Source organism: Nicotiana sylvestris, chromosome 5 (assembly GCF_000393655.2).
Source record: "Nicotiana sylvestris chromosome 5, ASM39365v2, whole genome shotgun sequence".
Classification (NCBI taxonomy): Eukaryota; Viridiplantae; Streptophyta; class Magnoliopsida; order Solanales; family Solanaceae; genus Nicotiana; species Nicotiana sylvestris.
The window spans coordinates 127,685,024-127,712,362 of record NC_091061.1 but is presented as its reverse complement, the minus strand read 5'-3'; the positions used below and the strand labels follow the sequence as shown (position 1 = coordinate 127,712,362).

The 27,339-nt window shown below is 40.0% G+C and overlaps 1 protein-coding gene and 1 long non-coding RNA gene across 2 annotated transcripts in view; both read right to left on the bottom strand.

The window, feature by feature from the left end:
* The window catches only part of LOC104232656 (uncharacterized), a 28,971-nt gene extending 1,910 nt beyond the window's left edge, over positions 1-27,061 (bottom strand). Inside the window, exons 1-3 of the mRNA XM_009785911.2 lie at positions 26,850-27,061; positions 24,841-25,870; positions 453-1,320 (exon numbers count right to left, since the gene is read on the bottom strand). Coding sequence (XP_009784213.1) covers positions 453-1,320; positions 24,841-25,815 — 1,843 coding nt within the window. The 5' untranslated portion in view covers positions 25,816-25,870; positions 26,850-27,061. The remainder of the gene's footprint in view (positions 1-452; positions 1,321-24,840; positions 25,871-26,849) is intronic.
* LOC138891287 (uncharacterized) lies at positions 7,943-9,935 on the bottom strand. The gene is made up of 3 exons (XR_011407672.1): positions 8,862-9,935; positions 8,654-8,772; positions 7,943-8,556 (listed from the first exon to the last, which is right to left on the bottom strand). It is a non-coding gene; the product is annotated as an uncharacterized lncRNA (long non-coding RNA).
* Positions 27,062-27,339: the final 278 nt, after the last annotated feature.

The following is a 27,339-nucleotide window of genomic DNA, read 5'->3' as shown; positions in this document are numbered from 1 at the left end:
TTTAAAAGGACAGTCATCAGATTTTTTTTGGGTGAACGAGGGACTGTCATCTGAAAAATCTGGTACTGAACATATTAAATATGATTTCCAGAAAAATCGGGATACATACATTGACAGTTGCTCTCAACTGTTTAACATCATAGACAATTATTGTGTTCACCAAAACCTCTCACCAAAATGGACTATGTACTCAGAAAGAGTTGGAGATGGGATCATTTGAGGCAAAACAAAGGTTGTGAAAGATCCACCCACTCTACACTGAATATAAGTTTTTTTTAATTATTATGAAATCTATACTGAATACAAGATTAATTAAGCAAGGACGATAAAAATCATAACTTCAGTCGACACATACACGGGATAGCTTATATTCTCAAGATGGATAAATCACCAATTCTATAAGCTTAGAGTGATAGATGCAGTTAAACATTAGAAATTAGGAATCAAATTACCTTTGATTGAAGCCTTTTTGTACTTATCCTTCCTTTCAACCTCATTTTCCCATCCACAAATGTCATCACCAATTTCATCCCTCTCCTCATTTCCTATTTCACTTTCACTTGCTGTCTCCCATTCAGAATCATCAGTTTCCTGGCCACACATGTCTCCAGCATCACCCTCACAGTGAACTTCACCATGTTTAATAGCAGCCTCTCTAAACAACCACGCTGCACGCATCTGCTTTTTTACTAAACGCTCAGCATAATCAGGAACCTTGTTTTGTCTCAAAGACAGATCAGGATCATTTGATTGAGAACACTCATTTATAAACAGAATAGCATCTAGTAAGCTCTCCTTGGCTAAACCAAGCATGTCGTACGCCTGTGCTCTTCTCCAAAGGCTTTTGGCATGACGATTCACAGGATTATGGAGACACAATGCACGAGAAGCATCACCTATAGCAGCCAAGGGTTGTTGCAACAAAAGATGACACTGAGCGCGATTGCTGTATAGTACCACTCTCTCTTTCTTTGACCTAATTGGGCATAATGCCAATGCTTCTGAGTACTTAGCTGCAGCCCCGGAAATATTTCCTGATGAAAACAGGGAATTTCCTTCTAGTTTTACCACCAGCGCTGCTGCCTGTTTGATATGAAGGTCCTCTTTAGGCATATTTTTCTCCCATTTTAGTCTCTGTTTGGAATTCAGTAGTTCTTCAATTTCTTCTTTTACATGGCTATTGATTTGAGTACGACCTGTCCCTTGTGATTCCATACATTCCTGAAGAACATTGATTATAGAGTCTCCAAGCTTCTTATGATCACCAAGGGATGATATCTCTGCAAGATCCACAAGTGCAGGTACAGTCTTTTCAATCACCTACAGAAAAAATAGTAGATAAGAACTTCGACATTTTTAAAGGTGTCCAGATCTATGGTTAAGATACTGCATAGAATGACTTCTTAAGATTCAGCTTATGGCTATAATATAATATTGTAAATTGCTATCAAAGAGAAAATAGGAGAAAGCTGGGGACTATCTCATCCTATGGGCACCTCTTGACTATGAAACCATAGAGAGATCACGTCTAAAGGATTCCATTTCTATTCAATTGATACCACATCCGATTTGATTTAACTCATAGATCCAGTTGCTAAGGAAAGGCCAGTCTGCAGACTGGAGTTAAATTCCTTGAAAAACTCCTAGTCTTCTGATACGTATCTGAATGTAATAACTATAGTTAGTGGATAATCATAGTTAGTAATCAAGTTAGTAGTTGAGTTAGTAGTTAAAGTCGTTAGTAAAGGTTGTTAGGGAGCACGTGCAAGTCATGTGATTTCCAGAAGTTAGTTATAACTAACTCTGCATCACGTGGGTTCATATCTAGCTCCCAAATCCGTTCTCTGTATTTTCAACTATTGTTGTGAAGATCAATAACACTTCCTTTTCTCTGTTCTCTCAACTCTTTGGGCTTCATCAAGCTCTTGGAATCACTGTTCAAGAGTAGTTCATCTCTTACTCTTTAGGTGTTCCTTCTTTTTTGATTTTCAGAAATTCTATTGCATATCATTGGTATCAGAGCTCTGATTCCTTGGCTACGACAATGGGCGATCACAATACACGAATGGCAGAGTTACGCAAGGACGTTGACAATCTCAAGGGTTCTGTGGATTCTGTAGTTCACACTGTGGCAGAATTAACTACTTCTGTAGAAGCAAAATTTGCCCAGGCATTAGAAGAAATTAAGAAGATGATGTTAGGCAATGGGAATAATCATGCACACAATGGACCAGTAGCAGATGGGGGTGAAGAAGTTCTGAGGAATCGTGCAGAGGATCGAGTGGCTAGAGCTGTTGAACATCAACCTCCCTGTAGAAATTACCAGGTGGATGTGGCTATCTCTAAGTTCGATGGAACAGGATCGAAGGATTGGCTCTATAAGTGTGAGCAGTTCTTTGATGTGGATGGGACACCTGAAGATTCAAAGGTGAAATTGGCTTCCTGTAAACTTGAAGGTCAAGCTTTGCCATGGCATCAAGGGTTCATGAAGTCGAGGGTTACAAGGGAGTGGCCTCGATGGGGGAGTATGTAGGATGTCTCTATTCGAGATTTGAGGCAGAATTGTTTGACGATCCAATGGGGGATTTCAAAGACCTAAGACAGGTAACAACTGTTCAAGAATACATTGATCTATTTGATGAATTGCTTAATAGAGTAGAATTGCAAGATGAATATGTCGCTAGTTGTTTCATAAGGGGGTTGAAACCTGAAATTGGACTGCCTGTTAAAATGTTGAATCCTAGATCCTAAGCCAAAGCCATAAGCCTAGCCAGAATACAAGAACAAACCTTAGAAGTCCAAAAACAAATTTTTCTTTCAACACCTATTCTGCCAAATCCCAGAAATAATCCTAGAAACTTCCCTATGAAATCACCTTCTTCTCACTTTGGACCAAGCCAGTCATTCACACAAACCACTGCCCAGAATTTCCCAAAAACCCAACACCCTTACCCTGTTAATCCTAAACCACCCTACAAAAATGCCAAGCTTTTGAGTCATGCTGAAATGGAGGAGAGGAGAAGTAAAGGATTATGTTTTAACTGTGATGAGAAGTACACTCAAGGCCACATCTACAAGAAGAGGAGGCAATTCTTTTCCATGGAAGTGGATGAGGATATTGAACCAGTAGAGATAGAGCAAGGAGAGATGTTGGATCCTGCAGAATTATTAACCATGATAGCACAGGGTTTAGAAACTGATCAGGAAGGGTCCATTCTACCTCATGTATCTGTTCATGCTATGAATGGTATTCATGACTTTAGAACCATGAGAGTGACAGTCTCTATTAAAGGAAAGGCAGTACATGTGCTTATTGATACTGGTAGCACCAACAACTTCTTGGATCTCAACACTGCCAAGAGATTGGGATGTGCTCTGACTGCCATTTCACCCTTTGCAGTCTCAGTAGCTGATGGTAATAGGGTACACAGTCATTGTGTGCAAGAAATTGATATGGAAAATGCAGGGAGTTTCCTTTGATTCAGATATGCTAGTATTGCCCATTGGAGGGTGTAACATGGTGCTAGGAATTCAGTGGTTGATCACTCTTGGAGACATCACGTGGAACTTCAGGAAGCTCCAGATGGAGTTCACTATCATGGGCCAAAAGATATCCTTGAGAGGTATCCAGCCTCCTGCTGCTAAGCTAATCCAATCTGGCAAGATGGATAAGTTGCTAGCTAAACCTGAGCTATGCATGATATCGTTGGGCAAACTAACAGAAGAAACAGTAGAAGGAGATATCAGTCTGTTCTCTTTGGAATCTCAAATGAAAACTCAGAGTGAACCTGTAGAATTGCAACTCATATTGCAGAAATATGGGGATCTATTTGAAGAGCCCAGCACACTTCCTCCTTCTAGGATGCATGATCATAGAATTACTCTGAAGGAAGGTACCTCTCCAGTCAACAAGAGGCCTTATAATCCAACTATTCAGAAGAATGAAATAAAGAAGATGGTGGATGAGATGTTAGCTTCTGGTGTAATCAGACATAGCACCAGTCCTTATTCTTCACCAATTGTAATGGTAAAAAAGAAAAATGGCACTTGGAGGATGTGTGTGGATTACAGGGAATTGAATGATTGTACAGTGAAGGACAAGTTCCCTATTCCTATAGTTGAAGAACTATTAGATGAACTACATGGAGCTAAGTATTTCTCTAAGTTAGAACTCAGATCTGGATACCACCAGAACAGGATGTATGAGCCTGACATTCCAAAAACTGCCTTTAGAACTCACTATGGCCATTCCAAAAACTGCCTTTAGAACTCACTATGGCCATTATGAGTTCATGGTCATACCCTTTGGCCTTTGGCCTAACCAATGCTCCATCAACATTTCAAAGTCTAATGAATCAGATATTTCATGACTTCCTTAGAAAATCAATTTTGGTCTTCTTTGATGATATCCTTATATACAGTGCTAGCTAGGCAGATCATCTGATCCATCTTGAGGAAGCTTTCCAAGTTTGAGATCCCATGTGCTCTATGTCAAAAAGAGCAAGTGTGCCTTTGGAGTAAAACAAATAGACTACTTAGGTCATGTAATCTCTGAAGAAGAAGTTGCTATGGACTGTCAGAAGGTAGAATCAGTGGTGAACTGGCCTCAACCAACTACTCTAAAGAGCTTAAGAGGTTTCCTAGGCCTCACTGGATATTACAGAAGGTTTATAAGGGGGTATGGTACTATTGCAAGGCCCTTACATGACCTGTTGAAGCAAGGGAACTTTATCTGGAACTCTGCTGCCACTAAAGCAGTGGAAAATTTGAAAAGGGCACTCACTACAGCACCTGTTCTGGCATTACCTGATTTCAACAAGGAATTTGTAGTGGAAACTGATGCTTCTGGTTCTGGCATTGGAGCAGTGTTAGCTAACCACACCAGGCCTATAGCCTTTTTCAGCAAGGGTTTATCAGAGAAAAACAAGGCACTATCAGCCTATGAAAGGGAGTTGCTAGCATTGGTCACTGCAGTCCAAAAATGGAGACCTTATCTACTGGGAAGACACTTTGTAATCAAGACTGACCATCACAGCCTCAAGTATCTACTTGAACAGAAGATCACTACTCCTGGCCAACAAAAATGGTTGGTCAAACTGTTGGGTTATGATTAAACCATATCCTACAAAAAGGGTAAGGACAACATTGCAGCTGATGCCCTTTCCAGGAAGGAGGATTCAATTGAACTATTCAGCATTTCTGGGGTCTCTTTTGAACTTTTGGAAGCAGTTAAACACAGCTGGACCCAAGATCCAGCACTCCAAAAGTTGATTCAAGGCCTGCAATCTGGTACTTGCTCTAAACCTCACTACTTGTTTCAAGGTGGAATACTTAGCAGGAAAGGAAGAATGCTGGTAGGTGCTGATCAGGACTGCAGGTAAAGAGGTCATTTTTGTAGTAGTCGACAGGCTCAGTAAGGCTGCTCATTTTATGGCCCTCAAACATCCTTACACAGCTTTAGAGGTGGCTCAGACTTTCATGGAGGGAGTGTTCAAACATCATGGAATGCCAAGAACTATTGTGTCGGATAGGGACAAGGTATTTACAAGCAGATTTTGGCAAGAATTATTCAAGTTACAAAAAGTCTCACTCCTGACTTCTTCTGCCTACCATCCTCAAACAGATGGTCAAACTGAAGTTGTTAATCGATGCTCGGAATGCTACTTGAGGTGCATGACAATTGATAAACCAAAGGAATGGCCCCATTGGTTACCTCTTGCAGAATGGTGGTACAACACAACCTTTCACTCAGCCACCCATATGACCCCATATGAAGCTGTTTATGGTCAGAAACCACCTCCTCTACTTCCCTAACAACCCTTTGATTCCCAGTTGGATGTGATAGATAGGAGCTTACAGGCAAGAGAGGCAACACTAAGGGCCTTGAAAGCTCACTTGGAGAAAGCTCAACACAGAATGAAAATGCAAGCAGACAAAGGCAGAACTGATAGGAGCTATGCAGTAGGTAATTGGGTCTTCATCAAGTTACAACCCTACAGACAACTCTCTCTAAAGAGCCATTCCTACCAGAAATTAGCTGCCAAGTTCTTTGGACCTTTCCAAATCATTGCCAGGGTAGGCCAGGTGGTCTATACTCTAGCTCTACCTCCACACTCCAAGATCCACCCTACATTCCATGTTTCTCTGCTCAAGAAGAAATAAGGAGCTCACACTGCTTCTGTGACACTACCTGTGGTACATTCTGACTCAGGCCATGTACTACTAGAACCTGAGGCAATATTAGATAGGACGCTGGCCAAGAAGCATGGCAAGGCAATAGCACAAGTCCTTATCAAATGGCTGAATGCTGCTCCAGAGGACAGTACTTGGGAGGATCTGCAGGATTTCAAGCTCAAGTTTCCACTTTTTAATCCTTGAGGACAAGGATTATCTGAAGAGGGGGGGGGGGTATTGATACGTATCTGAATGTAATAACTATAGTTAGTGGATAATCATAGTTAGTAATCAAGTTAGTAGTTGAGCTAGTAGTTAAAGTCGTTAGTAAAGGTTGTTAGGGAGCACGTGCAAGTCATGTGATTTCCAGAAGTTAGTTATAACTAACTCTGCATCACACAAATCCCTTCTCTGTATTTTCAACTATTGTTGTGAAGATCAATAACACTTCCTTTTCTCTGTTCACTCAACTCTTTGGGCTTCATCAAGCTCTTGGAATCACTGTTCAAGAGTAGTTCATCTCTTACTCTTTAGGTGTTCCTTCTTTTTCGATTTTCAGAAATTCTATTGCGTATCATCTTCCTTATTACTTTTCCTTTTTTTTTTTTGATGAGTAAGATAATATCATTAAAAGGGCATGAGGAAGATGCCGAATTACAACTCCATGTTACTTTTACTTTTTGTATTTACGCTTTCTTTAATATATGTAAACAACAACAACAACAAATCCAGTGTAATCGCACAAGTGGGATCTGGGGAGGGTAGTGTGTACGCAGACCTTACCACCTACCTTTAAGAAGGCAGAGAAGCTGTTTCCGTCAAACCCTCAGCTCAGGGAACAAAAACTAAAATTCTAATATATGTAAACAACAACAACATACCCAGTATTATCCCACACTGTGGGGTCTGGGGAAGGTAGTGTGTACGCAAACCTTACCCCTACCTTGTCAGGATAGAGAGGTTGCTTCCAATAGACCCTCGGGTCAGGAAAGCATGAGCACCACATTAATGAAAAATATAGACAAGAAGGGACAGTACCAAAAAACCATATAAAAGCAGAATAAAAACAACAAGATAGTAAGGTGATCAACAATGAAAGAAAACAACGGTTAGTCATAAAAACCTATTACCAACAGAAAGCGAGATTGCGTGCCAATACTACTGTTATGAACACTCTAGACTACCTACTCTACTACCCTAATCCTTGACCTCCATACCTTCCTATCAAGGGTCATGTCCACCGCCAGCTGAAACTGCGCCATTTCTTGCCTAATCACCTCTCCTCACCTCTTCTTTGGCCTACCTCTACCTCTCCATAGGCCCTCCAATGTCAACCTCTCACACCTCTAGGGGCGGATATAGAGCATGATATATGGGCTCCCAGGAACCCAGTAACTTTTGCGTATACCCTATATTTTTGTTAAAATTTTTATTAACTATCTATTTGTGAACCCAATTATTATTATATATTAATTTGAGATTGCGACAGGAACCCATAAATTTAAAATCCTGGATCCGCCTCTGCACACCTCCTCACCGAGGCATCTGTGGTCCTCCTCCTCATACGACCAAACCACATAACCCGCGCATCCCACATCTTGTCCTCAATAGGGGCCACACTCCCACTCTCGTGAATAACCTCATTTCTAATCCTATCTAACCTGGTATGCCCGCACCAGTGTTTTTGAGAGCGCGAAGCGCAAAAAAGCAATAAGGGCTCGCCTCGCTTCAAAAGCGAAGCGCACGCTTTATTAAAGTGAAGCGCAATTCTTAAAAAACAAAATGTAAAATTATAAATAATCAAAAACTTCAATTTAAAAACTTAAAAGTAGGTACTAGGTACCACCAAATCCTCCACAAACCATAGGACAAGCAAAATCAAAGCTACTAAATTACTAGAATCAAGTCAATCAACATCTTATTCTTCTACTCTTCTTGTTCTTCTTCAAGATTGTCAAAATCTTGAATTCCTCTATTATCTTCATATTGCTCGTCATCTTCTTCTTCCCCGTCCTCTTCATGATCACTTTCATCTTCATCAATTAGGGATAGGGATCGACTTGTAGTAGCCACACTTTTTCCCTTCCTAATCGAGCTTGAACTTGGAGTATTCCTCCGTAAACCATAAGGATCCTCCCCAACACCACTACCAACCGCAACATAACCCCAAGTGAAATCAGAGTCGCCTTCGAATACTTCTTCATCTTTACAATTTTCGGGGACTCCGGTTAGCCACTCATTAGCCTCATAATATTGTCCAAAAAAAATTGGATCAATTATATTGCGGTGGTTGTAGCGACGCCTCAATGCTCTATTGTATTTTATGAACACTAGATTATGGAGGCGCTTCAAGGTTAGTCGATTCCTCTTCTTTGTATGAATCTGCAAACAACATGTGTCAACTAATTAGTAGGAGTTGGACAATTGAGATATAATTTACTTTATCTCAAAACACGAAATAATTCTTTTTATTTCTCACGTGTTCAAAAACACTCCAGTTCCTTTCACATCCGGATGAGCTACAAGTTAAACTTATAACTTTGATGGCGAAAATCTATAAATCCGGAGTCTCTACACCATATTGGTCCCACCATTCAACTATAGAAGTCAAAAAAAATGTTCAGGAGTTAATAAGTAAAAACAATACATTAAAGTTAGAGCTATAAAATATAGAAACACTTGGTCACCTGGCGACTTCGTCTTTCTTTGTTTAATAGCAATTCGGAGCTTAAAAAGTCCTTCAGATGCCTTGTAAATAGCAAGCTGATCTACTATCTTTTCTTGCAAGTCTTCATCTGGGTCAACTTGATAACAACCTGATGGAATCCTGTCCACACTTCTTTAGCCAATGAATTATTCTCATGCTGATCATAAAAGAGTGACGGGTTCAGAATAAGTCCAGCTGCATGCAAAGGTCTATGAAGTTGCTCATTCCATCTTGCATCAATGATCTGAAAGACCTTTGCAAATTTCTGCTCATCAGTGAATGATGCTTGAATAGCCTACTTGGCCCTATCAATAGCTTCATCGAGGTAGCCCATTAGTGGTTTTTGCTCCTCATCCACCAAACAAAGTACTTTAACCAAAGGGCCACCAATTTTAAGAGCACGAAGGACATTATTCCAAAAAGAATAAGAAAGAATAATGCGTGCAACATCTTTCCCCGCACTTTCCTTTGCAAATTTACTCTTGCTCCATTCCTCTGAAGTGAACAACTTTCTCAAATTGGCTTTTTGCAAGTGGATACTATGCAAAGTCAAGAAAGTAGTGGCGAACCTTGTCTTGTCTGGTTTCACCAATTTTTTTTTGCATGGTGAATCTTCTCATCATATTCAATAACAAGGGCCGCTGAGAAATATAAGAATGTACCCTAACGCCCTAGCCAAAAACTGTAGAGAAGGGGTTTTCCTTGAAAATGTCCCCGAACATTAAGTTGATACAATGAGCCACACATGGAGTCCAATAGACATTCTTGTACGCTCCTTCAATCATGCCACCCGTTTTCACATTTTCACCCGTATTATCAGTGACCACTTGAACAACTTTGCTTGGGCAATCTTTTCAATGGTGTTATGAAACAAGGTGAACATTTTGATGTGGTCAATGGATGAGTCACTAGCATCAATGGACTCAAGAAACAAACTTTCCTTAGGAGAATTCACCAACACATTAATAATCATTTTCCCAGTTCTTGTCGTCCACTTATCCATCACAATGGAGAAGCCATACTTGTTCCACACAACTTTATGCTCCTCAACAATTTTATTAGTCTCCTCCACTTCCTTATTTAGATAAGGGCCTCTGATTTCATGATAAGTGGGAGGCTTCATTCCAGGTCCGTATTGACCAACGGCCTCAATAAAGTCTCCAAAAGTATCATAGTTGACACAATTGAAGGGGAGCCCAACATCATAGACCCATCGTGCAAAAGCTCTAACTGCACGATCCCTCAAAATGTCTTTAGCAATTTTTTGTACATCTTTTCCACCGCTCTTTGCTTCCGGCTTCTTTGGGAAATAGCAATCTATAGGACATTTAGTTGATGATCCATGGTTTGAAGAGATTGCATCTCTTCCCCGTTTTGTTGGAAGTGACAATTCTTCAACATCATCATCATCAAGATTGGTCACCATTGGTTAATGACTCATTTGATTTTTTTGCTCCTTCTTCTTTTCAACAAAATTTTTTATTTCTTCCCTCACCTCCGGTGGGTATTTCGGACAACTTGTGACGTTTCTATCGCCACCAATAAATGGTATTTAAAGCAATAAATTTCACCCGTTGTCGTCTTGTTACAAAACTTGCAAACAACTTTTGTATTCTTCTCATTAACTCTATCGCCATATCGCCAATTCTCTTTCGAACTTTGAGACATTTTGAAATCCCTATTAAGATATAAGAAAATACATAATCAAATAAACTGAAATATAACATATATATATAATAATAATATATATATACATATAAATAATGAATTTTCTAAAATGAAATACATATAAAATTAATCAAATAAACTAATTATTATATATAATAATTAATTTTATATACTGAAATATAGACTAAAAAATCAAATAAACTAAAAAATACAACATATATAAATAATGGAAGAAAGAAGGAAAAATGAAGCAGAAGAATCAAACCAGCGCTGGACTCCAGCGAATGGTTCTGACTCAGAAGAAGAAAGAAAGAAGAAGGAAGAAGAAGGAAGAAAGAAGGAAAAAGAAAGAAAAAAAGGAGAATCTGGACAAGAGAAGAAAGAAAGAAGAAAGAAAAAAATAAGAAGGAGAACAAGAATTTACCTGGACTGGAGAAATGGCAGAAACCCTAGTTTTGTGATGAAGAAGAGAGAAGGCGTCTGTTTACACTCTGTTTTGTCGAGGATCAGTAATAGCGAGCTTAGGGGTCTGTTTTGTATAATTTACAAGCAGACCCAATCTTTTTTTTTAAAAAAAAAAGGGCCCAGCTGCGATTTTTTAACAGAAGCGATCAATTCAGTCGCTTCGTCGCCTCGTCGCCTTGTCGCTTTTTTCACTGAAGTGTGTGCTTCACACGATCGCATCGCCTTAGGCAGTAAAAAGCGATGCCCTGTCGTTTCGCGCTTAAAGCAACGAAGCGATCGCTTTTCCAAACACTGGCCCGCACATCCAACTCAACATCCCCATCTCTGCTACCTCCATCTTCTAGACATGAGCGATCTTGACTGGCCAACTCTCAGCCCCATACAACATCGTTGGCCTGACCACCACTCTGTAGAACTTACCTTTAAGTTTCAGTGGCACCTTCTTGTCACACAAAACACCGGAAGCGAGTCTCTATTTCATCCATCCCGCCCCAATATAATGTGTGACATCTTCATCAATCTCCCCATCCCCCTGAATAATAGACCCAAGGTACTTAAAACTTCCTCTCCTATGAGTCCAGCCTCACCTCCTCTTCCCCTCCTTGAGTCTTGCCACTGAGCTTACACTCCAAGTATTCTGTCTTGGTCCTGCTCAACTTGAAACCTTTAGATTCCAGGGTCTGCCTCCATACTTCTAATTGCGCGTTCACACCGTCTTGCGTCTTATCAATCAATACAATAGCATCAGCAAATAGCATGCACCACGTCAACTCCCCTTGGATGTGGCGCGCCAGTACATCCATCACCAGAGCAAACAAAAAAGGGCCAAGTGCCGACCCCTGATGCAACCCTATCGTAACCGAAAAATGTTCTGAGTCCCTACCCACCGTCCTCACTCGGGTCTTTGCTCCATCATACATGTCCTTAATCAACCTAACATAGGCAACAGGTACACCTCTAGCCTCCAAACATCTCCACAAAACCTCCCTCGGAACTTTATCGTGCGCCTTTTCTAAGTTTATGAACACCATATACAAGTCCTTCTTTCTCTCCATATACTGCTCTCCATCTTGTTGAAATAAAGTACAAGGCAATAGTATGCATGGACATGTCTGTTCTTTATTTGACGTTTTCATCTTCCTCGAGTTGCACTCTATTCACAGTGTAAGTCATAACACTGACATGGCCTCTCTAAAATATATTTGATAAGTCAAATTCATACCATTGATAAGACAAGGGGTCTCAAAAGTATTTATAGCGTGACGACTTTGCTAGCAACTATTAACCGTATAGTCTACTCAAAGTAATTAGTCCTAAGTTCGAGAAGTGTCTTGAATCTGTCAAATATGTTAAGCCTTTTCTTCTCGGTCAAAATATAAATTTGATAAAGGACATGTACGAAGGTGCCATCATTAGCGTGAGAATAGTAGACAGAGATACAACAGCGTTTCCCATCATCGTGGGTTTACTCAATGGATCGGCATTGAGCCTATACTTGTTTATCCTAGTTATTGATGAGCTAACCAACACAATACAAGATTAGGTTCCATGGTGTATACTATTTGCTGACACTATTGTGCAACGGTGTCAACCAAAAGCTAGGGCTATGGAGAAGCACTAAAGAGTTTAGGATAAGCAGAAGTAAAACTGAATGTATACACTGCAAGTTAATGAGCATGGGAAGAGTGAAACTGAGGTGAAATTAGACGTGATTGTGGTGCCTAAATGCAAATAATTCAGATATTTAGGCTCATTGTTCCAGGAGAATGAGATTATAGATAAGAATGTTACACATAGAATCAAAATCGAATGGCTGAAACATAAAAGTGATATTGGGGTGTTATGTGATATAGAGATGCCTACCATAGTGAAAAATAAGTTATATAGGATAGTTATAAGACCGACAATGTTACATGGGAATAAATTTTGGGCCGCTAAAGTTAAACACATCCATAAAATGAGTATTGCAAAGATGCGGATGCTAAGATAAATGTACGGTCATACAAGACTAAAAAAGATTAAGAATTAACATTTGCGAGAAGGTGCAAGTAGCACACGAGGAGGATAAAATGAGAAGTCTATTAAGATGATTTGGTCATGTCTTGCATCGACCTCCCGATGCACCGGCCTATAAGTGCGAAACTATGGTGAGTGAACATGTTAAAACGGACGAGGTACACCTAAAATCACATGAAAGGAAGTTGTCTATAAAGACATATGCTTTCCTTGAATCCATGCAGCTTTAGCTTAGGATAGGGCACAATAGATGTAGAATATCTATATAGACGATACTAGTTAGTTAGAAATATGTTTTAAACATGTTAGTACATTTACTTTAGATCTTATGCTTTCTAGGAGTCTTTAGGTCCTACTAGAAATTCTTATGCCAACAGAAATATAAAGAACTTCAAGTACTTCTTATTTATTTTGTACCTTAGATGAATCTAAATAGAGAAACCTGGTCAATGGGGATCCATATAGCCGAACCCAATTTGCTAGGGACTGAGGCTTAGTAGCTGTTGTATTCCCTTCTCAAGTCAAAGTAGCTACAATATTCATTTCTCTTAAAACTAGAAGATGAGAAAGACTTTCATAAAGCACAACGAGAAAGACTTTGAGTGTGTCCAATACCTAATGTGTAATGGTGCAAGTAAATTAATATAATTATTCTTCTCGTAAGAGTTGGAGTTAATTCTCATTGTGCAAGTAGATTTTTGCTATCTGTTGCAAAAGGTCTTAACCAGGTTACTCCAGAGGATAATATAATTCCATCACATTGTGTCATTTCACCTCTAAAACAGATTCCACCTGAAAATAGGTGTTGGGCAAAACAAAACCTTCTTAATGATTCACAAGAATGCTTTCAGCCATAATTGTATGGCTCTGCTGATTTGGTGCATCTCAACAACAACAAGAAAGAGTTGTCTTTGTGAACAACAACAACAACCCAGTCAAATCCACAGGTGAGGGATCTGGGGAGGATAGTGTGTAGGCAGACCTTACCCCTATCCCGATGGAGTAGAGAGGTTGTTTCCGATAGACCATCGGCTCAAGAAAACGAAAAAGATGAAAAGAGACAACAGAAATAACTTCTTGTTAAAAAATTCTCCATCTAAATGCAGAAGTAGATCAATCAAACAAGATGCTCATTTTAACCTTTTTGACAAAGTAAAGCCAAACACCTTCAAGACAGATTGGCACCAAAGCTAGTAACAATAGTGCAAATCAGGCTCGATAGGATAGGAAAAAGAAATTCTTGCAAGCAAACATGACTAACGTCCTTGTAATAATCGAAAATTTTATATATACTGATTAACTCAAAGAGTTTAAAAAAAAAATTTAAATAGTTAGTGGGCCTAATTTATTATTACATCTATTGGTTGGATAATAAAGTAGTTGGGATAAAATATATAGTAAAAAGTTAGAGCTATATATATATATTCTGGCGGCACATGAAAAGACCTAATATGCCGTGGTCTTAGTTAATAATAAAGAAAGAAAGGAGAAAAATGCGTATCGATAAAGGACCTAAGGCGGCTATCACTGCTCGGGGAGAAGAAAGAACCAGGTATACATATGTTCATATGAACATATCCTACTACTGTGATTCAATTGGTATATATTTGTTATTATTTTTATCAAGATAATAGTTATAGCAATGGGTAGGGAAAGACATAATGAATTGACCATGATTAAATAATTAGTGGAGTTAGTCTAAAAGTTTGGATTTCAAGAATGAATAATCTGACATGGAAAGTAATCGATGTAGGCTACAATTCATTTTTTTTTGCCTCTTTAAATTGGAGATAATGCCTAATAATTGGAGTATGATGATAATGATTAGTTATAGAGTAATCATGTGGCAATGATTAGATTTGAGCATGTTAGAGAAGAATTGGTACAAGTCACCGTGACATAATGAAGTCACTGCCCCAGCTTGGTTTACGTCGTTTTTTTTGACATAGATTTTCATTAATTGAATCGGGGGTTAGACTTTGATTTTTGATTTATTCTAAGATTATGGGAATTATTCGCGTAAACTAATTAGAACGTGTTATTCAATACTTTGGATAGATTAAGGCCATTGGAGACTGTTTGGTTGGTATCTAGACGTCGCAAGGTTGGGGAACCTCCCGTTAGCGAGGTAAGTGAGACTTTAAGCTTTGATACTTGCTTTTCTAAAACCCGTTTTGAAAGTGTGTTTTCTCTGCCTGGTCCATGTGTTGGGACAAGCGTTCGCTTGGCAGAGTCGGTGGTCTTAGACTAGCCGCAAATATATTATTTTACGAAAAAAAATATTATTTTATAAGTTGTTTGATAGTGTGATACGGCTGTGCGCCATGAGGTTGAGTCTTATAGTTTAATTCGGCTGTGAGCCATGGTGTTGAGTTTGATATGGCCGTGCGCCATGATATTGAGTTTGATACGGTTGTGCGCCATGATAGAGTTTGATACGGCTGTGCGCCATAATGTTGAGTTTGATACGGCTGTGCACCATGATGTTGGGGCATTATGTATGCCTTTGTACATCACCCGAGCATTGTGTATGCTCTGTTACATATTTGAGGAATTGTGGTGCCGTTGTGGACTCGTAGGTGTGTTGGTAAATTTCTTTCACTGCAATTATGATAAGTCCTTAGTGGGTATCCTTGTTGGTTAATTCTTAATAACTCTGTTGATACACATAGATTGAGTTATTGTATAATTATCATATTTACTATATCATTCGTGTTGCAGTGTGTTTGTATTTTCTAACACTTGTTCCAGAGGTATTTAAAGTGGCGGGTCGAGGATCTGGGTTATATTTACATATAACTCACTCTTTACCTGCATCTCTATGCAGATACCGTTGCGGGAGATAGAGCTTAGTGGCTGACGAGTTGTTCGAGTGGAACCTATTGCTGAGGTGAGCCACCGCATTATTCGTGGAGGCTTTCATTCAGACTTGCTTAGTTCGTGTTAGTTATCTCTTTTTTTTGGGGTTTGCATACCCGTCAATAAAACTCATATTACTCTGTTAGATGCTCCATGGTCTTAGTGTGGGATTTGGGCTAGAGTTTTACAAGGTATTGAGCGATACTCGTTACCTCTTTAATTATTAATAATACTTTAGGCATGTACTTTTTCTCTCAGTGTTTGTGTAAATGGTTAAATGTTAGAGAAAGGGGTTGCCTGTCAGGAGATGTTAGCTAGGTGCCAGTCACGTCTAGGGGGTAGTTTGGGACGTGACACACACACCTTCATATGCTAGGACACGCACACCTTCATCTGCTAGACGTGGTGCTGGACGAGGTACTACCCGAGGTGGTGGTCAAGTTGGGGCTCATTAGACTAGAGCTCAGACTAGTAGACAGGCTGCTCTCCAGCCTGAAGTTGTGAACACGGGTCAATCCCAAGCTACTATGCCAAATCGAGTACAAGAACAAATGGTTCATGATGCTCCACCATCAGTCCCAGTTGATGTGCCTACTGTTACCTTACCTGCAGATGCAGTGGTGAGGTTGTTGAATGTGTTGGAGGCGTTAGTGCCTACTCAGGGTGGACTTCCAGCTCCCCAGACTACTTCGCAGGCGCAAGCACAGGTTCAGTTGAATGTTGCAGCTCCTCAGATAGCTCCTCAGCAGGTTGTTTAGCCAGTTGCAAATACAGGGTAGTCTAAGGATCTTAAGAATTTCATAGATCTTAAGCCACCAGAGTTCGATGCTACATAGGCTTCTATTGAGCCCCAGAAGTTCATTCAGCGTTGTGAGAAGATACTATCTACTTTGGGGCTGAAGGAGACTCGAGGGTTGGAATTTGCTACTTTTCTATTTTCAGGATCTACAGAGTCATGGTGGAATTCAGTTCAAAGAGATAGACGAGCAGGTTTGCCACCTATTACTTGGTCAGAGTTTTCGGCTATGTTTATGGATAGGTTCGTTCCACTGAGCAAGAGAGACGACATGAGACGTCAGTTCGAGCAACTGCGCCAGGGCAGTATGACGGTTACAGAGTATGAGGCTAAGTTCACTGACTTAGCCATTTATGCACCTTTTCTAGTTGCAGATGAGCATGAGAAAGTGAGGAGGTTCGTAGATGGGCTTGAGCATCGTTATCGGGGTCATGTGGTTAGGGATGTTAGAGGTGGTTCGTACGAAGAGGTAGTGGATACTGCTCTCCGTTATGAGTCTTATCAAGAGAGGGACAGGACCGAGCGAGAAAGCAAAAGGGCTCGTAGCGCCGGCGGGTTTAGTGGAGCTCCATCTGGGGGCAAGAGTGGTTTTAATCGTGGGCAGTCCAGACCTACTCAGTCAAAGTCAGTGGTGCAGTCTTCTAGGAGTACTTATCCAACTAGACAAGGGCAGCATCAGACACAGAGGAAGGATAATAGCTCATATCAGTCAGGTCAACATCCGAGGTGTTCCAATTGTGGTAGAAATCATAGTGGTCGTTGTTTTGGAACAGATGGGGCTTGTTTTACTTGTGGTCAAAAAGGACATATTGCTAAGTATTGTCCTAGAGGATATTCTGCTACTAGCCATGCCACTCCACAGTCGCAGAGAACGTTTACAGGTACAAAGACTTAGACTCAGCTAGCTAGAGCCGCTCCGTAGGTTGCTCGTGGACAGGGTCGACAGGGTACACAGACTATTCAGGAAGCGGGCGGACCGTCGAGATTCTTTGCTATGGCCAGACAGGATGTCGAGGCATCTAATGCAGTCGTCACAGGTATTATCACTATCGGTTCTTATGGAGCTTACGCTCTTATTGATCCTGGTTCTACGTATTCATATGTATCTCCATCTTTTTCCATATACTTAGAGCGAGGAATTCAGTCTCTTAATGTGCCTTATATTGTGGTGACCCTAGTGGATAGAGTCTATAGAGATTGTGTGATATTTATTCAGGGCAGGACACCGCAGTTGATCTACTAGTGTTGCCTATGTCTGACTTTGATGTGATTATGGGTATGGATTGGTTAGCGTCATGTTATGCTTCAGTTGATTGTCATTCCAAGCGAATACGTTTTGATTTTCCGGGAGAACCATGTTTAGTGCGGAAAGGCATAACTCCTCTGACTTAGGGAAAGATAATATCCTATGTAAAAGCCCGTTGAATGATTAATAATGGGTGTTTGGGTTTTATTGCTACCGTTCATGATACACACTTGGAGGATGTTACTATTGATAGTGTACCAGTGGTTCAAGAATTTGCTGATGTGTTTCCAGAAGACTTACCCGGGCTGCCTCCGATGAGAGAAATTGAGTTCAGTATTGATTTGGTGCCAGGAACTCAACCTATCTATATTCCTCCATACCGTATGGCTCCAGCGGAATTGAGAGAATTAAAGGTTCAACTTCAAGAGCTACTTGATAAGGGATTAATCAGGCCTAGCGTGTCACCTTGGGGTGCACCTGTGTTAGTTGTTAAAAAGAAAGATGGTACGCTAAGAATGTGTATTGATTACAGGCAGCTGAATGAGGTAACGATCAAGAATAAATATCCGTTGCCACGTATTGATGATCTATTCGACCAGCTACAAGGTGCAACTCACTTTTCAAAGATTGACCTGAGATCGGGTTACCATCAACTGAGAATTAAGACCGAGGATATATCCAAGACAGCATTTTGGACCAGGTACGGGCATTTTGAATTTTTGGTGATGTCCTTCGGGCTTACTAATGCCCCCGCGACATTTATGGACCTCATGAATAGGGTATTTAAACCATTCTTAGATCATTTTGTGATTGTATTTATTGATGACATTTTGGTCTACTCTCGAAGTGAGGCAAAACATGAACAACACTTGAGAGTTGTGCTATAGACACTTCGGGAGCGAAAGCTTTACGCCAAGTTCTCAAAGTATGAATTTTGGTTGGATACAGTTTCCTTTTTGGGACATGTGGTGTCACGAGATGGGATTCAAGTTGATCCAAAGAAGATAGAGGCAGTTCGAGATTGGCCTCGACCCACGACTCCTACAGAGATACGTAGCTTCTTAGGCCTAGCCGGATATTATAGAAGGTTTGTTGAGGGTTTCTCAAAGATAGCGACTCCATTGACTCGATTGACTCAGAAGGGTGTTGCATTTCAGTGGTTAAATGAGTGTGAAGAAAGTTTTCAGAAATTGAAGACCGCATTAACTATAGCTCCGATTTTGACACTACCTACAAGTGCAGGGGGGTTTATTATTTATTGTGATGCGTCTCGAGTCGGTTTGGGTTGTGTGTTGATGCAGAATGGCAAGGTAGTAGTTTATGCTTCTCGACAGCTAAAGAACCATAAAGAGAATTATCCAACTCATGACTTGGAATTAGTTGCGATCGTATTTGCACTTAAGATCTGGCGTCACTATCTTTATGGTGAGCCGTGTGAAATCTATACTGATCACAAGAGTCTGCAATATATAGTCAAGCAAAGAGATCTGAATCTGAGGCAGAGACGGTGGTTAGAATTACTTAAAGATTATGATCTTACTATTTTATATCATCCCGGGAAGGCGAATGTGGTGGCAGACGCCTTGAGTAGAAAGTCTATGGTAGTTTGGCCCGATTTACTGCTGAAGAACGACCTATGGTTATGGATATTCAGGCATTGGCCAATCGGGGAGTGCGTATTGATCATACATTGCCGGGCAGATTACTTGCGGGTTTGGTAGCACAATCATCCTTGGTTGGACAGGTCAAGGCTTGTCAATTTGAAGATCCCCATCTAGTTAGACTCCGAGATCGAGTGCAGAATGGTGGTGTTAAGTCATTTGCTATTGATAATAAAGGTGTGTTACGACGGCATGGTAGATTGCATATCCCCATGGTGGGTGATGTAAAGCAGTTGATTCTTGAAGAGGCTCATAGCTCCCGTTACATCCATCCAGGTGCTACTAAAATGTATCAAGACTTGCGTGAATTGTACTGGTGGAAAGGTATGAAGTATGTTATTCTGAAACATGTAACTAGTTGCTTAAATTGTCAGCAGGTAAAATATGAGCACCAAAAACCAGGAGGTGTGATGCTGTAGTTGATTATCCCTGAGTGGAAGTGGGAAAGGATTACTATGGATTTTGTAGTTGGGTTGCCACGTACTTTTAAGAAACATGATTCAGTATGGGTGATCGTGGACAGACTCACAAAGTCCGCACATTTCTTATCAGTTCGAGTTACTCATACTGCTGAACAACTAGCAGATATATACCTCTGTGAGATAGTTCGGCTTCATGGTGTGCCTATTTCCATAATATCGGATCGGGGTGCACAATTTACTACTGAATTTTCGAAGTCATTTCAAAAGTCTTTGGGTTCTCAGGTTAAGTTGAGCACAGCTTTCCATCCACAGATGGACGGACAATCCAAGCGGGTTATTCAGATCTTGGAGGACCTGCTTAGAGCTTGTGCCATTGATTTTGGTGGTCATTGGGACGATCAATTGCCGTTACCAGAGTTAGCTTATAATAACAGCTATCAGTCGAGTATACAAATGGCGTCGTTTGAAGCTCTATATGGTCGTAAATGTCGTTCACCAATTGGATGGCTTGAACCTGGTGAAGCACAGCTATTGGGTCCGGATTTGGCTCAACAAGCTTTAGAGAAAGTTGCATTGATACGTGAACGACTTCGGACAGCTCAAAGTAGACAAAAATCCTACGCAGATAAGAGAGTTCGTGATTTGGAGTTCATGAAAGGAGAAAAAGTCTTTTTGAAGGTGTCCCTTATGAAAGGAGTCATGAGATTTGGGCGCAAAGGTAAGCTAAGTCCGAGGTATATTGGTCCGTATGAGATTTTAGATCGAATCGGGTCGGTGGCGTATAAACTTGCCTTGCCTCCGAGGTTGTCTGCGGTTCATCCCGTATTTCATGTGTCTATGCTTGGACGATATGTTCGTGATAATAGTCATAAGATTCAGCCAGAGGATGTGGAGCTTGATGAGAACTTAACTTATGAAGAAGGTCCGATATCTATTCTTGATAGGCAAATGCGGCAATTGAGGTCAAAAAAGATTGCTTCAGTGAAAGTATTATGGCGTAACCATCCAACAGAGGAAGCAACGTGGGAGTCCGAAGCAGACATTCGAAGAAAGTACCCCCAGTTGATTGAGATGTCAGGTACACTTTCTAACTCGTTCGAGGACGAACGCTTGTTTAAGTGGGGGAGAATGTAATAACCGAAAATTTTATATATACTGATTAACTCAAAGAGTTTTAAAAAAAAAAATTAAATAGTTAGTAGGCCTAATTTATTATTACATCTATTGGTTGGATAATAAAGTAGTTGGGATAAAATATATAGTAAAAAGTTAGAGCTATATATATATATTCTGGCGGCACATGAAAAGACCTAATATATATATATATATATATATATTCTGGCGGCACATGAAAAGACCTAATATGTCGTGGTCTTAGTTAATAATAAAGAAAGAAAGGAGAAAAGTGCGTATCGAGAAGGGACCTTAGGCGGCTATCACTGCTCGGGGAGAAGAAAGAACCAGGTATACATACGTTATACGAACGTATCCTACTACTGTGATTCAATTGGTATATATTTGTTATTATTTTTATCAAGATAATAGTTATAGCAATGGGTAGGGAAAGACATAATGAATTGACCATGATTAAATAATTAGTGGAGTTAGTCTAAAAGTTTGGATTTCAAGATGAATAATCTGACATGGAAAGTAATCCCTGTAGGCTACAATTCATTTTTTTGCCTCTTTAATTTGGAGATAATGCCTAATAATTGGAATATGATGATAATGATTAGTTATAGAGTAATCATGTGGCAATGATTAGATTTGAGCACGTTAGAGAAGAATTGGTAAAAGTCACCGTGACATAATGAAGTCACTGCCCCGGCTTGGTTTACGTCGTTTTTTTTGACATAGATTTTCATTAATTGAATCGAGGGTTAGACTTTGATTTTTGATTTATTCTAAGATTATGGGAATTATTCGCGTAAACTAATTAGGACGTGTTATTCAATACTTTGGATAGATTAAGGCCATTGGAGACTGTTTGGTTGGTATTCTAGACGTCGCAAGGTTGGGGAACCTCCCGTTAGCGAGGTAAGTGAGACTTTAAACTTTGATACTTGCTTTTCTAAAATCCGTTTTGAAAGTGTGTTTCTCTGCTTGGTCCATGTGTTGGGACAAGCGTGCACTTGGCAGAGTCGGTGGTCTTAGACTAGCCGCAAATATATTATTTTATGAAAAAAAAATATTATTTTATAAGTTGTTTGATAGTGTGATACGGCTGTGCGCCATGAGGTTGAGTCTTATAGTTTAATTCGGTTGTGAGCCATGGTGTTGAGTTTGATACGGCCGTGCGCCATGATATTGAGTTTGATACGGCTGTGCGCCATGATAGAGTTTGATACGGCTGTGCGCCATGATGTTGAGTTTGATACGGCTGTGCGCCATGATGTTGGGGCATTATGTATGCCTTTGTACATCCCGAGCATTGTGTATGCTCTGTTACATATTTGAGGCATTGTGGTGCCGTTGTGGACTCGTAGGTGTGTTGGTAAATTCCTTTCACTGCAATTATGATAAGTCCTTACTGGGTATCCTTGTTGGTTAATTCTTAATAACTCTGTTGATACACATAGATTGAGTTATTGTATAATTATCATATTTACTATATTATTCGTGTTGCAGTGTGTTTGTATTTTCTAACACTTGTTCCAGAGGTATTTAAAGTGGCGGGTCGAGGATCTGGGTTATATTTACGTATAACTCACTCTTTACCTGCAACTCTATGCAGATACCGTTGCGGGAGATAGAGCTAGTGGCTGACGAGTTGTTCGAGTGGAACCTATTGCTGAGGTGAGCCATTGCATTGTTCGTGGAGGCTTTCATTCAGACTTGCTTAGTTCGTGTTAGTTATCTCTTTTTTTGGGAGGGGTTTGCATATCCGTCAATAAAATTCATATTACTCTGTTAGATGCTCCATGGTCTTAGTGTGGGATTTGGGCTAAAGTTTTATTATTTGAGGGATTGTTGGTTTTTCTATCAATTCACTAAGGTGTTGAGCGATACTCGTTACCTCTTTAATTATTAATAATACTTTAGGCGTGCACTTTTTCTCTCAGTGTTTGTGTAAATGGTTAAACGTTAGAGAAAGGGGTCGCCTGGCAGGTGGCGTTAGGTGGGTGCCAGTTACGTCTAGGGGATAGTTTAGGACGTGACAGTCCTCTCACGACAGTTTTGCTTTATGTCCGTCCTTCTAATACATGAACATAAACTGTCATCCATAGCACATGCACACGCTGGTGTTGGGGAGAAGAAACTGGGGGTTGGTAGTTGAAAAAGCTTTCCAATTGTTCATGTGATTGAGAGGGTATACATCACACTTCAGAACTCAGGTTCTCAAAGGCAGAAATTCTCAAGAGTATATGTAAAGCGTGAAACTTAAGTGTGGTGTTGAAAGTATGTGCACTCTTCTATTTACTGATTGATTCTTTTCTTCATTTCTATTTCTTTATAAATTTTACTAATACCATCTCATTAGATATTACACCTTTCAGGTGTTACATGTTTATCTTCAATACTTATTCTAGTATTAATAGACGGTTTTTGAATACTTATTCTAGTATTCATAGACTTCATCAAATGGAGCTGAATATCCCAAGCTAAGTAGCAGAATACTAGAAAAGTATTCCAAACCTGTTCTGTGGGCATTTCATTTTTTCTTTTTTGGAAAAGTACAGCGGAACATTGCTTTTAAGATAGAAGGTTTCTTATGAGGGTGATCGCTTATGCCCATACCAATAGCATACTTTAAAGTTTACACAGAATTCCCATAAATATAACACTCATCTTTTGTTTCCTTCTTCTCTCTACAAATTATGGACTTACACGTACATGCTCCCAAATACGAAATCTTGCACATTCTGAATGACCCAACCTCTTTGAATTAGAGTTGTATGAACAAAATTGACTTTAAAGATCAGTTAAACATCTACGATGAGACATCTACATTGTGAACTAAGAAAAGAGGCACCCAATGAGTGAAGTGTATACCTATTTTTGACTAACAAGTTCTGGAGGCAAACATGCAACATAGGAGAAGAAATGGAGCACTTCCACATTTAATGGATGAACTTATGTGATTAAAGTTAAGCTCCAAGAAGTAAAAGAGAAAATAAATTCATTCGCCAAAGCTGAGATGGTTCGAACATGTGAAAAGGAGGGATGCAGATGCCCCGGTGAGGTGTGAGAGGTTGGCCTTAATGGGTCCAAAGAGAGGTAAGGTAGGCCTAAGAAATATTATGGAGAGGTGATTCGGTAGGATATAACGGAGTTTTAACTTACTGAGGACATGAACATTGATAGCAGGGTGTGGAGGTCGGAAATTAGGATAGGAGATTAGTGGGTAGTCGAGCGTGTTTCTATGTTGTACCAGCAGGTAGTAGTATTAGTCTTATACTCTCGTATTCTTTGTTCTATTGTTACCTATTGTTTCCTTTTCTTCAGTTAGCTTATTATCTTATTGATATGTTACTGCTTGTTGATTTCTGCCCCTTTTTTTCATTTTCCTTGAGCCGAGGGTCTTCAGAAACAGCTTCTCTATATTCACAAAGTAGGGTTAAGATCTGCATACACAGTACCTTCCCCAGACCCCACTTGTGAGATTACACTGGGTATGTTGTTGTTATTGTAATTAACATAGAACTTCCCTGTTCCACCACCTGATTCAATTGAACCTAAAACCAAACTACTGAATAAAGTATTCCTGCCACATTAGTACCCTATTCCACCGCCTGATTCTATTGAACCTAATATCAATACGGCAATACCGAATAAAATATTCCAGCTTTTAGCTTCAGCAGAATAGTTTTAAAGCACATCATTACCTTATGACAGGTACTTGGATCCTGGAGCAACCACAAAAGACAGTCAATTGCCATATACTGCCAGTCATCTGATGAGCGAGCTATATTGCACAATGCCTCTATAATACCAGGACATGCAGCAACAGGCCCTCGACCAAGTTTGTGATGACAAATTGTCCTCAGTAAACCAATTCCAGCAGGGGAATTTTCATTAACAAGCCCACCCCACATTCCTGGAAGCTTTGCTAGAAATTCCGGCTTGCATATAGTAGGAAGAAATTCAGGTTTGAAAGCAAAGCAATTAATAAGCTGAAGGGACCAACACTGTAGCTGACTAGCCCATTCTTCTGCTTTTCTGGACTCCATTTCAACTCCACCCATGCCGCGCGTAAGAAGGTCACAATGATAACTAAGTCTTCTATCAACATACTGGTAAAAATGGGAGTAAACAATTTCAAGTGAACTCATCGCGAGTTGGATGGAGAGCTCTAGAATCTCACCGTGACTTGCAACAGTTGGAAAGGTGCTGGCATAGGTAGCTAAATGTCCTAACGCTCTCACTGCAACTCTCTGTTCCACCCAAGTTAGCCTACCTCTCAAAAGTTCAACTAAAGGAGGGATGACTCCAGCACGCACAGCTCTTTCAGCAAACTCTTCCATATTCATGGTGTACGATCCAATTATATGTGCCGCATAATAAGGTATATATATATTTTGGTCATGTGAAAGCCAGCGGCGGTTCTTTAAACCCTTCCAAATAAGTGCTGACATGCATTCAAATATCCCCAATTCAATAAACTCCGGATCATTAGGATGCGCCATGGCTGTATTCCATAGGCCACTAATGGGAAGAACTTGACCATCATCATCCTGTGAGGGAAGTTCTCGAAAGAACTTCAATATACTTGCTCGGCGCTTGCTTGGGTTTGCTTCCTTCATAACACAGAAGAAGCATCCAGGATACGGACAGTCAGCAGAAGCTTTCTCCATGCTCATTCGACCGAAAGAGCCAGAATTCACTTTTTGATCCACCTTTTATAGGCAACGGTACCTGCAAAGATATGTTGGATTGCATTTGTAAGTTCTGAAATGCATTTTGCACCATAAACCACAGGAACAGTAAGAAGTCAACAAATGTGCATAACATAAGAACTTTGATACTCTTCCATTAGTCACCGGCAACACATCAAGTTAGAGGCTTCGCACCAAAACAAAATATATTTTTATACATTTTTTTTAATGACCGAGAAATCCATCTGAAGCTGACCCTTTGGCCAACCGCAGCTTTCGAAACTCGGGATGATGGGCCTGCCCCTCTACCCTTCTTCACTTAAATACCAGAGTTAGTTCGCTTGGCGTCGGGCTCAAACCTATGACCTAAAACACAAGTCCCTCAACCTGTGCCAATAAACTCGTGAATTTGGTGCTTCATCGCCCCTCCTGTCACATTTGCTTAGGGCAACAGTAGATCCACGTATGATAGGACATTAGTCAAAACTAACCAAATAACAAGTAAATTGGCCTACCACATCACAAACGGAGCTATAAAAATAGTAAGGAACTAGAAATGTGGAAATTAAACTTAAAAATCCCAGTACTTTCACATTTACCATTTCTTAGACAAGTTCCACAATCAAGTGGACTTCTTTATCCAAGTTCAGTAACAAATTACACAATATCACAGTAAAAATCTCGAAGACAAGAACTTTTAAAGAACCCAGTTACACTTGTACCTTAAGGCATCAATCACTACAAGCAGGGCGAGCAGTCCATTTAAAGATGAAAAAAAAAGACAAAATGCATAAAAGTCCTAGTCTAAAATGCAAATGAGTCTTCCAGAAAACAGAAAAAACCACTGATCCTTCCCATAAAGTTGGTATCGTGCAAAATCAAATAGATCTAAACAACAATTAAAACAAATCAAGAACAAGTTACACTTAGCAGAAGCTATAAAGAAAATTTGAACCCCATATAATTGTAGATAAATTGAGATTCATAAACAAGCAATAAAAACAAGAAAACAAACCAACCTGTCTTATGTATACGCAGTAAATAAAAACCAAAATCAAAGAGAAGAAGTGAGAAAGGAGCAGAACTTGGGGCTATGAAAAAGAGTAGAGAAAGAAGCAGCTCTCGGACAAAAAGATTGCGCTTTTCTTGGAGAAATTTTGGATAGTCAAATTTTAAGACCGGTTTTTGAGTAAATTTCTCTTTTCTATTTTTATGCAGAAAATATAGCTGCAGATTACGAAATTAATTCCAGTGAAGGAAAGAAGGAAATAGGGGTTAGGGGGTCAGCTTTCTTTTTCTTTATGTGGAACAGACGCGTTTTCAGTCGCACTTATCACACGCGCTAGTCGCACTTATCTCACGCGCTAGTCGCACTTATCTCACGCGCTAGTCGCACTTATCTCACGCGCTAGTCCCAGTGTTTGGCTTTGTTGGTGGTCTTCTCTTGGAATCTTGGATTTGAAAAACTTTTATAAACCAAATAAATGTAAATAAAAAAATAGACCGAGG